General features: G+C 52.0%; 1 protein-coding gene across 3 annotated transcripts in view; it reads right to left on the minus strand.

Annotated features, from left to right (window-relative positions):
- Nucleotides 1–13,429, minus strand: part of TMOD1 (tropomodulin 1) — a 72,964-nt gene that overhangs the window by 17,839 nt on the left and 41,696 nt on the right. For all 3 annotated transcript variants that reach the window (XM_037850955.1, XM_037850954.1, XM_037850956.1), the window contains exons 5-8: nt 7,334–7,423; nt 6,226–6,356; nt 4,376–4,483; nt 1,445–1,588 (exon numbers count right to left, since the gene is read on the minus strand). In XM_037850955.1, coding sequence (XP_037706883.1) covers nt 1,445–1,588; nt 4,376–4,483; nt 6,226–6,356; nt 7,334–7,423 — 473 coding nt within the window. The remainder of the gene's footprint in view (nt 1–1,444; nt 1,589–4,375; nt 4,484–6,225; nt 6,357–7,333; nt 7,424–13,429) is intronic.

Consider the following 13,429-nt stretch of genomic DNA (forward strand, 5'->3'; position numbering starts at 1 on the left):
CCATGGTGTAAATAACCCCACCGTGGGTATTTTTGGGGCACTGATTGCCAGCCCTGCAGTGGAGTTGGGCAGAGATGCACACAACCCGCTCTTGCGAGCCAGTTCAAGCAGGTTCCATCACATGCCTGGGAGAAGGAGATGCTCCAGCTGAACCCAGAAGTTAAGACGAGGGCTTCTCAGGCAGAGAAGGGGACAGAAGTGGGGGCAGCCATTCCAGGCCGAGAGGAAAGCAAAGGCATGGAGGGGGCCCGAGGTAGACGGGGAGCAAGTTGTGGGGGTTTTGAAGGGGCTGGGATTGGGAAGGGGCACGTGAAGTTCCTGGAGGCTGATAATGCTTTAATTCTTGATCTGGATGGCAGACCTGCCTGTTAAGAGTTGTTAAGCTTTACATTTAAGTTGCACACACTTTTCTGTATCTTTGTCATATTTTATACAATTAAGAAAGATAAAAGTACTAACTTACCCAGGATAACCACTGTTCACGATTTTCTAATATTTCCTTCCAATCGTTTTTCTATGCTTACATTTACACACCCATTTGGCAAAGATCTTTATGCAGGGAGAAAAAAACACGAAACCTTTCACTGATGAAAAACACCAGGGAGCTCCCCGTCCACAAAGAAGGCAGCATATTAGCACTGGCAGGCGGCGTGGTGCAGCGGGAAGAGTGTGGGTTTGGGATCCAGAAACATCCAGGCCCAAATCCTGCTTCCTAAAGTGCTGTGTGACCCTGAAGAAGTTGCTGGTCTTTAACCTCCCCGAGCTGTTTCCTCTTTTGCACGTTGGCACCGATGATGCCCACATCTTGCAGGGATGTTGGGAAGACCCAGGATGAGGGACACCAGGTGCGGGGCCCAGGCCTGGCCCCAGTCGACCCTCAACGTGTAAATATGAGATGTTGTTTGCATCATCGTCGAAAGGCAGAGGGTGCAGTTGTCCTGCAATTGGACCAGACTGCAGAAGCTCCACAGAAATGATGGTTCCGTGAGGACAAAGACAAACTAGAATGTGCCTGGGGGTTGAGGAGACCGAGAGACCTGTTGAATGGGGGGCTCACTGAAGAAACTGGGGCCTCTAGCCTGAAGAGACAGGTGTGTCCTGGGGGCAGCAGAGGGCAGAACTAAGCTCAGGGACAGGACTTAGAGGGAGCTGATTCTACTGGAAATGGGAGAGGATGTCCTCTCGTCAGGCTGTCTAGGGACGGGAACTCTTGAGAAGGAGTGAGCCCCCCAAACTGCAGGTGCAGCAGCTGGAGTGGGATGAGCACTTGGTGGGACTGGTGAACAAGGAAGAGTGAGTGTGGTGAAGGGGTGCAGCCCGGGGGACCCCTGTGATCCCTCCAAGCTGGGCTTTGGGGCCGCCGGGATCAGCACCGTCTGCTCCACCCAGGAGCGTGCAGAGGCTCAGGGGGGCGCGGCGCTGTCCCCAGGACCGGCCGTCTCACCTGGTTGTCGATTTTCAGCTCCACCAGAGAAGTGTTGTGTGGAAGGGCTTCCACCAGCCTCAGGATCCCAGCCCCAGAAATGAAGTTGGATTCCACGTTGAGCGTCTTCAACGCTTTGTTCACCTTGAGCATCTCGGCGAGGGCCTTGAGCGCGGGAGAGAAACGGGGGGTAGCCGTGAGTCACCCTGAGCCGGGCTGGAGCCTCCTTGCTGGAGTCTGTGTCCTCTCAGTGCCCTCCCACCTGGCAGCCTCACTACGTCCTCGTCCCTCGCACAACCCTGGCTGGGTCTCTCCTCCCTGCCAACCGCCATGGCTCCGGAACCCCTACCAGAAAGTTCCACAGTCCTCAGCCCACCTCCAAAGCTGTCTCTGCCCTGGCTGTGTGCCCTGTCCAGCCTCCACTGTCTGCCGCCTGCAGTGGGCTTGTCTCTGCCCCCACCCCGGCATGCCCAGTGCTGCCCAACCTTCCAGGCGATTCTCAAACGCTCCTCTCTCCGGGAGCCTGAGCTGACCCCCAGCTAGCCGTGGCCTGCTCTCTTGATCTCCCAGAGAATTTATCCATAACCTCCCACCTGGAACTTGTAACTGTCTGTATCAGAGCTGTTTCTATACTGGTTACATCGTCTTCACCATGAGACCTTGTGCTCCTGGTGGGCTGGAAACGCATCTTATACATCCCATATTGCCCACAGGGCACCAGCAACTCCATATTCGTTCAGTGACGGTGGAGTCCCAGCCTCCCTCTATATTTGCCACTTGTCTCATCTGTTTCCCTGTTGAAATTCCATGGAATCAACATTTTCTTCATTGGAGCAGCACAGAGCAGAGGAGGAATTGGGCCTGGGAAACAACCCCACTTGTTTTTCTTTTTTGCTTAGGGGGCAAGTGACCAGGACAAGCGGAAGGAGACGAGCTGAGGTGGCCCCGGCACAGTGCAGAGACCCCGCCAGGGGGTGTGGATGACAACAGGAGCAGCGGAAGGAAATGACGTAATTAGCAGTTGGTGGAAATAACACATCAGGGAGAAAAGAAACCAGCGGCTGACAGGCCCTGGACACACGGGTTGTTTAGCTCCAGTTGGGTGAAGGAAGGGACGCCCCGAGCCAGGCAGGTCTGTCTCACCGTCCCTGCTTGCTGAAACCCCACTCAAGGCTCAGCTCAGAGCTGCCTCCTCCAGGAAGCCTTCCTTGTTGAAATCATCACTCCCTCAACTCCCCCCAACTTTGATGTGCCCCAGGATGGCATGTCAGCTTTCTGCCAGCTTCCTCTGTGACCACATGTGTCTCCCTGAGTGGGCTGGACCTTCCTGAGGGAGGGGACCCAGTCTGTGTCCTCTCGGTGCCCTCCCCAGCTCCCCACCCCCAAGTAAAGTCCTGATATCTAACGGCCAGTAGGCAGGTGCTCCAGGCTGATCAGGATGGGCAGGCTGGGGGCAGCGAGGCCCCTGCCATGCCAAGTGTCAGTCTCTGTTGCTGGCTCGTGGTGGAGGAACTGGGGGCTCCTGGGGGGACCTGGGGCAGGTGCTGGGGGGCACCTGCAGGGCTTAGGTGGCACTGTTTACCAACATGCAGAAGCACATCGGCAGTTGACGGTGGGCAGCCTGGCCCCTCTTGGAGTTCAGCCAAGTGCCAGTGTGTCTGTGCTCGGTTTGCGGCTTTGCCAGCCATGTCTCCACAGGCAAACGTGGGATCCACCCGAGATCTCCTAAGGTCAGAGGTCATCCACCCAGAGGTTCCCCACCGGCAGCAATGGGAGGCTGTGAGCTATTTATATTATCTCAAAACTACTGAAGGTGACTGTCCAGTTATTTTAAAAATTAGGAAAGAATCGATTGCTACCAGATGCCTACTGGCCACCCCGGCGAGTGGATTCCTGCACCTGCTGCTGGGGGCAGAACAGAACCACATGCTGCTGTCCCTGCCAATGGACCAACAGGGGCCGGGGCGTCTCGGCTGCAGTCGAATCCCCAGGGCCTAAGGCAGCGCCAGGCACAGAGAGACCCCTCAGAGGTAAGTGCTGAATGACTGTTATGTGTGCCCACTTTATTGTAAGTGTAACTTACTTTGATCAGCAGCATCTTTCGAGACTTGAGTTAAAAAAAAGACAAAATTGAGCCTCAAGGCCCACCAGTAAAGGTGGTGATTTTAGAGATGGGGAAGCTGGGGCCGGGGAAGGGCGGGTCCTTTTTCATATGTGACCTGCTGCGGGCAGAGAGATCCGGCGCTGATGTCCTGAATCCCAGCTCTACCCCTTGCCTGCTGTGCGACTCGGGACAAGACAAGTTGCCTGACCTGTCTGAACCCCAGGCTCCTCATGGCAAAAGGAGGAGCCCTGTGCCCTTCCATCAGGGGAGGCCGTGACGGTGAAGCAGACAGATGCACAGATGGGGCCTGGCCCCTCGTGGGAGCCCCTCCCTGGCCCCTGGGCAGCGCCTCTCACCCCATCACGCAGACGGTCCTCTGGGTGGGGGACAACCAAACCTAGGACACAAGCATTAGCCCCTCGGGTTTCTATGCCCCTGGACTGGGTTGAACAGTCTCTCCCCCAAAATTCAAGTCCTCCTGGACCCTCAGAAGGGAACTCATTTGGAAGCAGGGTGTTTGCAGATGGAATTAGTTAAGATGGAGCTACACAGGGGCAGGGAGGGCCCTAGTCCAGTGCCCGGTGTCTTGTAAGAGGAGGGAAATCTGGACACCGAGACGTCCCGGGAGAAGGACATGTGACGACACAGGCAGAGGTTGGAGGGATGCGTCGGATCAGCCAGGACCAAGGCAAACGCCAGAAGCTGGAAGAGATGAGGACGGACCCCCCCGGGGTTCCAGAGGATGCGGCCTTCAGACTTCCAGCCCCGGAGAGCACGCCTGTGGTTTTAAGCGCCCAGTGTCCCGGCAGCCCCCACCCTCCACGCAGCCAGGACAGAACCGCACGTACATTCGCCACGGGGTCGCTGCTCCGCGTCCCCACGATGCTGAACTTCTTCACGTAGGGGTTTTCCTTCAGGGCTTCCGCGTAGGCCTTGAGGGTGGGGATGGGGATGTTCTGCGGAGAGAAGGCGGCGGTGAGCAGCTCCCCGCGGGCTCCCTCCTGGCCCGCCCTGACCCCAGGCTGAGGGGCAAAGAAGGCTCCGGCTCTGCCTCCCCCGGCTTTGCTCCACGTGCATGAGATTCGGGGAGAACCTTCTGGCAAACAGATTGAGAGAACCCTCCCTGCAAACTTCAGAGAGGGCCCACAACTCCCTCACTCTGCACATGGAGACCAGAGAAGGAAAATCCAAGGCAGGGCACATGGAAGGGTGTTGTGCAATGAGCTCAGGACAGCCCGGGGGCCGCGACCTCCTCCCCAGGCGGCTGCTAACTCGCTGTGTGACTCCCGGGAAGTCTCTGTCCCTCTCTGGCTCTGTTTCTGGGAAAGAAGAGCAGAAGATTGCTCCAGATGGTCTCTAAGGGACATCTGTCCCTGAGGGTCTCGGCCCTGGCTGCACAGCGGAGCTCCTGGGAGCTTTGACAAAATTCTGATGCTCGGCCTGCCCCTTGCCGATGAAATCAGAACCCCTGGGCGTGCAGCCTGCACATTGGTTTTTTTAATTTTTTAAATCTCCTCAGATGAAAACCAATGATCTAGGAAATGTCTTGTACTGGACAACATCCATCAATATCCTGACTGTGACATTACACTACAGTTTTGCAAGATGTCACCATTTAGGAAACCAGGGAAAGGGGTCAGGGACCTCTCCTTATTTCGTTGTCATGTGTGTCAATCTATAATTATGTCAAAATAAAACATTAAAAAAAAAAATACTGATCTGGTCCAACTGCCTGCTGGTGCAGAAGGGGAAACCGAGGCCCGCCCGGCTCTGAGCTGGCCTTCCCCGCCCGAGTGCACAGCTCTGCCGTCACCTCCCCCCGGGCACAGGGCAGGCGGCCAGGCCCCCGAGTGAGAACCTGGCTGTGTTCTCCCTGTTCTCCTATTTCAGGGTGTCATTTTAGCACCCCGTGGGAGCGGAGCCCGGGTAGGGAAGGTGGAGGAGAACACTGCAGGCACTGGTTTCCAATCTGATCAGCACGGGGTGGGGGTGGGGGGCTGGCAGCCTTTTAAAAGAAAGCGGCGGAGAAAGGAAAGAGGAGCAGGGGCTTGGGGGGTTGGGTAGCGTCTTATCTGACCCTCTCCCCTCCCAGAACAGATCCTGCCGGCCTCAGGGCTGAGCAGGTGCGCAGGCAGCTGTGCCTACTTCTGACTGCCTCCTGCAGCCTGTCCTGGGTGGGACGGCCTGTCTGTCTGTCCCTCCTCTGCCCTGGACAGCCACATGGGGAAATGTCCAGAGAAACACAGGCAAGCAGCTTGGAATATTTGTTTGGGCATTTGGGCCGACAGCTCCCCTGTGGGGCTGTCTGGGGAGGTTGGACATGACCCTGACCCAGCAGTGGTGATGGCTGGGGTTGCCCCCCCAGCTTGGGTTACCCCACCAGCCTGCAGGCACTGCGCTTGCCAAGCCTCTCGGTCCGGTGCTGCAGCGTGTGTCTAACAGGGCAGTCTCCAGAGTGGGAGCCCGGTGGGCGCACAGTGAACATCTGGCCTGATGTGGCCCCTCGGGAGGGAAGCGGGACTTGGGGTGCATGTGTGCACACCATCCACTCCTCCTAAATGTTCCATGAGTCAAGGTTTTCCCCATCCTCCTGCTCCAGAAACACCCAGAGCCCACTCGAGACCCTGTCCCCCGGCGCAGCTGAGCCGGCCCTGCTTTGCCCGATCGCGGGGGCACTGCAGAACGACAGGGGCGTTACCCGGATATTGTTCAGGTTGACGTCCTCGAGCTTTGGGTCGTTGTTCTTTATCCGCTCCAGCGTCTCCTCCACATCAGTTGAGTTTGGCTCTTCGTCGGGCACGGGCTTGTACTGTGTAGGTTTAATCACACCTGGAGGGGCCGACATAGGGGGACGGCTCCCCTCAACAAGGACGATGAAAGGAAGCTTGGCGTGGGGGGGGCTGGGGGTGGGGGATGCAGGGAGAAAGCATGGTGGGCGGAGGTGGCCCGGGGAGGGAGGTGAGCTCTGCCTTTGGCCTCCTGCAAGACAGGGGTAAATTACTTAAACTCTTGGAGCCTTGGTTTTCTCATCTGCCAAATGGGGGTATTCATTCTACCCGCGCTCGTGATCTCTGCGAGGGCAAAACGAACCCTCGATGAGAAAGAAGCGAGCAAATGCTGCACATGGGAGGGATAATTATTCTTTCAACAGCTTCATTCCCCATTCCTCACTGGGGCCAAAACATCAGCTTGGAAGGGAATTAAGACCATGCAATACAAAAGGGGAAATTTAATTGTACATATGTTGCCACAATAAAAATTTTAAAAACAACCCATTGGGCTGTGTAACACAAAGTGAACTCCAAGGTAAACTATGGACTTTAGTTAATAATATAATTATTACAATACTGGTTCATTGACTGTAACAAATATACCACAGCAATGCCAACTATTAGTAATGGGGAAAACTCTGTGTCTGGGGGGGGTGGGGTATATGGGAATTCTGTACTTTCTGCAGGATTTTTCTGTAAACCTACAACTGCTGTAAAAATTTTAAATTAAATTTTTTTTAAAAGATCATGAAATATCATAAAGGGCTAATGAAGGATAAATGAGAAGTAGAAGAGGCTCAGAAAGAGATGCACGTGTATGATAAACGTGGAACCCAAATCAGGGGTGAAAGGCTGAACTAGTCAAAAACCAGCAACGGGACCACTGGCTGGCTGTTAAGAAATGGAAGTTCCATGTCAAGCACCCAATGCACAAGAAGGAACTCCAGGTGGATAAAAGCGAGCCTCTGAAACGTTTAGAAGCAAACACGGGGGGAGCGTTCCTACAAGGCTGGGTGGAGAAGGGCGCGTACTCACTGTCGAGCCCTTCCTTGTTCACGATGGCACTGCTGCCCAGGGCCTGGTAGTACTGCTGGTTGCTCATGAGCGTGTGCATCCCCAGGATGGCTGCAGGGAACAGGGGGCACGTGACTCGCCTCTCAGGTGGGACAGCCTCCTGGCTGAGGAAGGTTTGCCGGCAGGAATGGCCGGGAGCGCTGGCACGCAAATGCTTAACTGCTGTTCTACCTTTACCCTCGCCTCCTCTTTCTACCTGGCTCTCCGGGTTTATCCCCAGCCTGGACTTTTCCAGCCCCCAGCTCAGACTCCGAGATCCCCCCACTTGCCCAGCGCCCCACTGGCACTTGCAACTCACTTGGGCAAGAGAGGGTTCATTCGGCATCTTTCTGGGCACCGGCCTCTTCCTCCAGATCCCCTGCCAGCTTGTCATCCTGCCTGTCCCTCAGTCACCCTCGGTGGGGAGGCACCTCAGACCCCCACCCCGCAAACGCTCCGTTCAGCCTCTCCAGGATCTCTCAGTGCCATCCTACCACCCGTCCCGGCACCTCTGTCCCGGAGGCCATTGCATTTCTCGGCTGAGTTGTCAGAGCTGCACAATCCCCAGAGCCGGGTTCAGTCTCTTCCTACCGCCCCCCACCACCTTATGGGTTGACCTGTGTCCCCCAAAAACATGCTCAAGTCCTAACCCCTGGAACCTGAGACTGCCACCTTAATTGGAAATAGGGTCCTTGCAGATATATTCAAATTATGAGGTCACACTGGGTTAGGGTGGGTGAAATCCAGCACGACTGGTGGCTTTATAAGAAGGGGGAGGCGTGAGAAGGCAGAGGCAGGGACTGGGGTCGACAAGGCAAGGAACGCCAAGGATGTTTGGCACGTGCCAGAAGTTAGGAGCGGCAAAGAAGGATTCACCCTGCAGGCTTCAGGAGGGAGCCCGGCCCTGAGGACACCTTGGTTTCCGACTTCCGGCCTCCGGAGCTGGAGGGAACACGTTCCTGTGGCTTTAAGAGGCCCGGTGTGTGGCACTTTGTTACAGCGGCCCCAGGTACCTCCACAGCCCAGCCCTGAGCACAGAGCAGCCAGAAAGAGCTTTCTGGAAATGTAGCTCTGACCACATCCCTCCCATGCTCATTCATGCAATCACTCATTCATTTGTTCATTCTTCATTCATTCATCCGTCCAACACATATCGAGTGCCTGCATTGTGTGCCTGGCTCTGGGGATGGGCAGACAGCAGAGAAGGAGAAGATAGGGGTTCTGTCCACATAGCTTACGGTCTGTGGGAGAAAGAGACATTAGGCAAGTACCCACAGGATTAAGAACAGAGGCATAGCGAAGAAGATGGCAGCATAGAGAGGAGTGGAAGCTAGTCAGTCCCCCGGAACAACTAACAAACAACCAGGAACAACTAGTAAATAATCTGGAATAACTGCGGGGGAACAAACGTGACTGTCCACTCATCATACATCAACCTGAATTGGGAGGAATGCCTGAGATCGCAGCATAAAATCTGTAAGTAAAAACTGCAGACCTGAGCCGGGAGCCCCTGTCCCCCATGGCAGCCCAAACTGCAAAGCCTTACTGTGATAGAGAGTAGCACTCTCTGAGCAAGCGAATATAGCTCAGCACAGCTCCAACTGAGGTTTTAATTAACAAATGGGGACTGCTCAATATAATCTATGAATCCCCAAAAAGCAGACAGAGACTTTTGGTGACGATTGACTTTGGAGAGCCGGAGGTTGGCCGCAGACTGGCCTTGAAGGGGGAAGTGTTCTGTCCCTTTTTCAGCTCAGCAGAGAAAGCCTCAGCCATTTTCAGTTCCCAGTGCTCTGACCCTGACAAGGGTGGAGATAGCAGAGTCAGAGAGACTATTCAAATGCAAATGATGTCTCCTCAGGGGGTGTTATCTTCTCTAAGAGGAAAGAGGTGGGGCCCGGCTCTACTACCCGCCTTCCATTCAGAACCAGACCCCAGAGCCCAGGGGAAAATAGCCATGGGCCACAGGTCCTTATACCAGTCTGGAGCTACAGGCTGACAGGCACCACCTGCTGGGCAGAAAAGCACAGTGACTTGAGGCCTCACAGGGTGTACCAGTCTTCTAAGAGACACCCTCAAGGAGACCTGAAACTATTGTGTCCTTCCAAGACCTGAGCCCATTCTGGCCTGGGCAAACCTGATTGGGGTAACCAAGGAAACCAGATGCCTAGACAGCAGAAAACCACAACCTATACTAAGATAAACAAAGTTATGGCCCAGTCAGAGGAACAAACTTACACTTTAACTAAGAGGCAGGAATTGAAACAACTAATGCCTAATCAATTCAAAAAGTTTAGGGAAGATATGGCAAAAGAGATGAAACATATAATGAAAACACTGGGCATACATAAGGTAGAAATCAAAAGTTCAAAAAAATAACTGGCAGAATCTATGGAAATGAAAGGCACAACATAAGAGATGAAAGACACAATGCAGACATACAATAGCAGATCTCAAGAGGCAGAGGAAAACACTCAGGAATTGGAGAACAAGGCACCTGAAAGCCTACACACAAAAGAACAGATAGAGAAAAGAATGGAAAAATATGAGCAACATTTCTGGAAACTTAAGGACAAAACGAAATGCAGGAATGTATGTGTTACTGGTGTCCCAGAAGGAGAAGAGAAGGGAAAAGGGGCAGAAGCAATAATAGAGGAAATAATCAATGAAAATTTCCCATCTCTTATGAAAGACATAAAATTACGGATTCAAGAAGCACAGCATACCCCAAACAGAATAGATCTGAATAGGCCTATGCCAAGACACTTAATAATCACATTATCAAACATCAAAGATAAAAAGACAATCCTGAAAGCAGCAAGAGAAAAGCGATCCATCACATACAAAGGAAGCTTGATAAGACTATGTGCGGATTTCTCAATAGAAACCGTGGAGGCAAGAAGGAAGTGGGGTGATATATTTAAGATCCTGAAAGAGAAAAACCACCAACCAAGAATCCTATATGTGGCAAAACTGTCCTTCAAATATGAGGGAGAGCTCAAAATATTCTCTGACAGACAATGACAGAGTCTGTGAACAAGATACCTGCTCTACAGGAAACTAAAAGGAGCACTACAGACAGAAAGGAAAAGACAGGAATGAGAGGTTTGGAACACAATTTTGGTTGAAAGAGGAAGGTTAGGAGCATGTGGGACACCAGAAGGAAAGAGGAAAGATAAAGACTGGGACTGTATAATTCAGTGAAACCTAGAATGCTCAACGATTGTGATAAAAGGTACAAATATATTTTTACGTGAGGGAGAACAAATGAAATGTCACCATTGCAAGGTATTAAAAATGGGGTGGGATTGGGGGAAAATATAATCAATGCAAACTAGAGACTATAGCTAACAAAAACATCACATTATGCTTCCTTTAATATAACAAAGGCAATACCAAAGCTAAATGCATATGGGGGGGGACATGGGGAAGGGTATGGGACTCTTGGCACTGGTGACGTTGTCTGACTCTTTATTCTACTTTAGCTTAATGGTATCTTTCCTTTTGCTACTTCCTAGCTGTCATGTTTTGTTTTGTTTTGTTTTCTCTTTCTTTTTCTCATCTCTCTTACCTCCTTTGACTCTTCCTCCTCCCTTGTGGAAGAAATGGAGATGTCCTTATACAGATAGTGGCGATGGTGCCGAATACATAAGTATGTGACTACACAGGGAACCATCGATTGTTTACTCAGGATGAAATGTACGGTGTGTGAACAAAACTGTCTTAAAAAAATGGATTGATGAAGAAAACCTGAGGACACTACATTGAGTGGAATAAGACAGGCACATAAGAACAAATATTGCAGGGTCTCACTGATATGAACTAATTATAATATGTAAACTCATAGACATGAAATGTAAGTTATCAGGACATAGAACGATCCTAAAGAATGGGGAGTGGTTGCTTATCATGAGCAGAATGTTCAACTAGGGTGAATGTAAACGTCTGGAAATGGACAGGGGTGACGGCAGCACACTGTGAGAATGACTAACAGTTGTGAATGTTGTGTGAAGGTGGTGGAAAGGGGAAGCTCAGAGTCACCTGAAGGTTAAAAGATGGAAATGTATAAAACAGTGAATCTTGTGGTGGACAATGTCCGTGATTAACTAAAAATATTAGAAATCTCTCTCATGAACCAGAACAAATGTATGACTCTATAACTAGAACTTAATAATAGAGGGGCATATTGGAAAAACTATATACCTATTCCAAACTATGTACTACAGTTAGTAGTATTTTAACATTCCTTTATCAACAGTAACAAATGTACTATACTAATACTATGAGTCAATAATGGAGAGGTATGGTCAGGGGTATGGGGGGATTTGAGTTTCCTTTTTTGCGTGTCTTTATTTCTTTTCTGGAGTGATGAAAATGTTCTAAAAATTGAAAAAATTAATTGTGGTGATGGATGCACAGCTGTATGATGGTACTGGGGGCAACTGATTGTACACTTTGGATCTTTGGATGATTGTATGGTATGCGAACAATCTCAATAAAAAAAAATTTAAAGAAAAAGGACACAGGCACAGAGAAAGTGCTGAAAAGGGGACGTTCACCATGTCCTTGAGAAGGCACCAGAGGGACTTGGGATGGGAAGGATGAGTGTTGGCCAAGTTCAGGGCAAGGGGGGTAGGTCATTCCATAAAGAGGGAAAGGCAGCTGGGAAAGCCCCGTGGCTGGGGGGGGAGAGGGGGGAGGCCAGAGAGGGGGGAACACTGGGGAAACCAGGGAAGACGGAGGGAGGTGAGGTTGGATATAACATTGAATGGGACATACTCACCCTAAAAAAATTCCCAAGTATTGAACAGGACACCCGTATACTAAAAAATTATTCCCAAATATTGAATGAGACATACTTATACTAAAAAATTATTTGTTGTTTACCTGAAATGCAAATTCAACCAGGTATCCTGTATTTTGCCTCACAACTCTACCTCCCACCCCTCAAGACTCGGAGTAGCTCCTCCTCCTCCAGGAAGTCTACCTGGACTCCTCCCCTCCCTCTCCCAGTTCTCCCACAGCGTCTGGTGCCTCTCACAGCACATTATCTTAAGGGTGTTAGAGACACATAAATCCATGACTGGTTCCTACTGGACCGTGGGCTTCTGAGGGTCAGGGAAGGATATTACCTCTTTCTCCTCCATCTCTCCCAGAATGCAGTAGGTATTTGGCGATGACTTTTTTAACCCCACGTCACCTCATTAGATAAGGTTTCCAGGTAGACAGACAACAGAGGAGGCTGATGAGGAGCCAGGAGACCAAGCTCCAGTCCTGACGGTGTCCTCAGGCGCGCGTGACCTGGCTCAGCCCCTGCCCCCTCTGGGCTCTAGCGTCCTCTGTACAACGAGGGGTGAGACAAGCCAGGGGCTCACAACCCAGGCAGCACCTCCGAACCACCGGGGAGCTTTAAAGCAGAATCAGTGCCTGGACCCCACCCTGGACCAACCAATCAGAATCTTGGGAGGTGTATTTTTTAATCTCTTTGGAAGATTTTGATGCCCAGCAGGAGCTGAGAACTGCAAGATGAGACAATCTCCAAGTCCCTTCTGTTTCTCACCCTCTGAGAATCTACTCTGCTAAAATTAGACTTGCCTGTTCACCACTGAGGAGAACTGGTGGGAGAGAGACATCTGCGCTCCGTCAAGCTCTGCGGGTTTTAATTTGGGCTGCGTCTACGTGGGCAACAGGAGCTGAGCCTGAGTCAGCAGCAGGTGAAGCAGCTCACCCTGAGTTACCCTCGGAGCAGCTCGTGGGGCTCCCACGGAGGGAACGAACGGCCTGCCGTGGTTCTGGGCTGCTGCTTGGTTTTCAGGGAAACGGGGTTTGCGGCTGGCTGGCCTTGCTTCGAGGGCACAGAGGGATGGAAAATGGCAAGTGCATTTGGGGCTCAGATGCCAGCTGGGTGCACAGTACAAAGGGGACAGCAGGGGCAAGGGGGTCACTAGGAACCATCAGGGGACAAAGAGGGAGACCTGGGGTCCAGCCCGGGCCTTGGTGCTAGTTTTCTGGGGGACCCTGAACAAGTCACTTCCCCTTAGAATCACATAGCACTTAGCAGCCACACAATTCCCCGTT

Source organism: Choloepus didactylus, chromosome 10 (genome assembly GCF_015220235.1).
Source record: "Choloepus didactylus isolate mChoDid1 chromosome 10, mChoDid1.pri, whole genome shotgun sequence".
Lineage (NCBI taxonomy): Eukaryota > Metazoa > Chordata > Mammalia > Pilosa > Megalonychidae > Choloepus > Choloepus didactylus.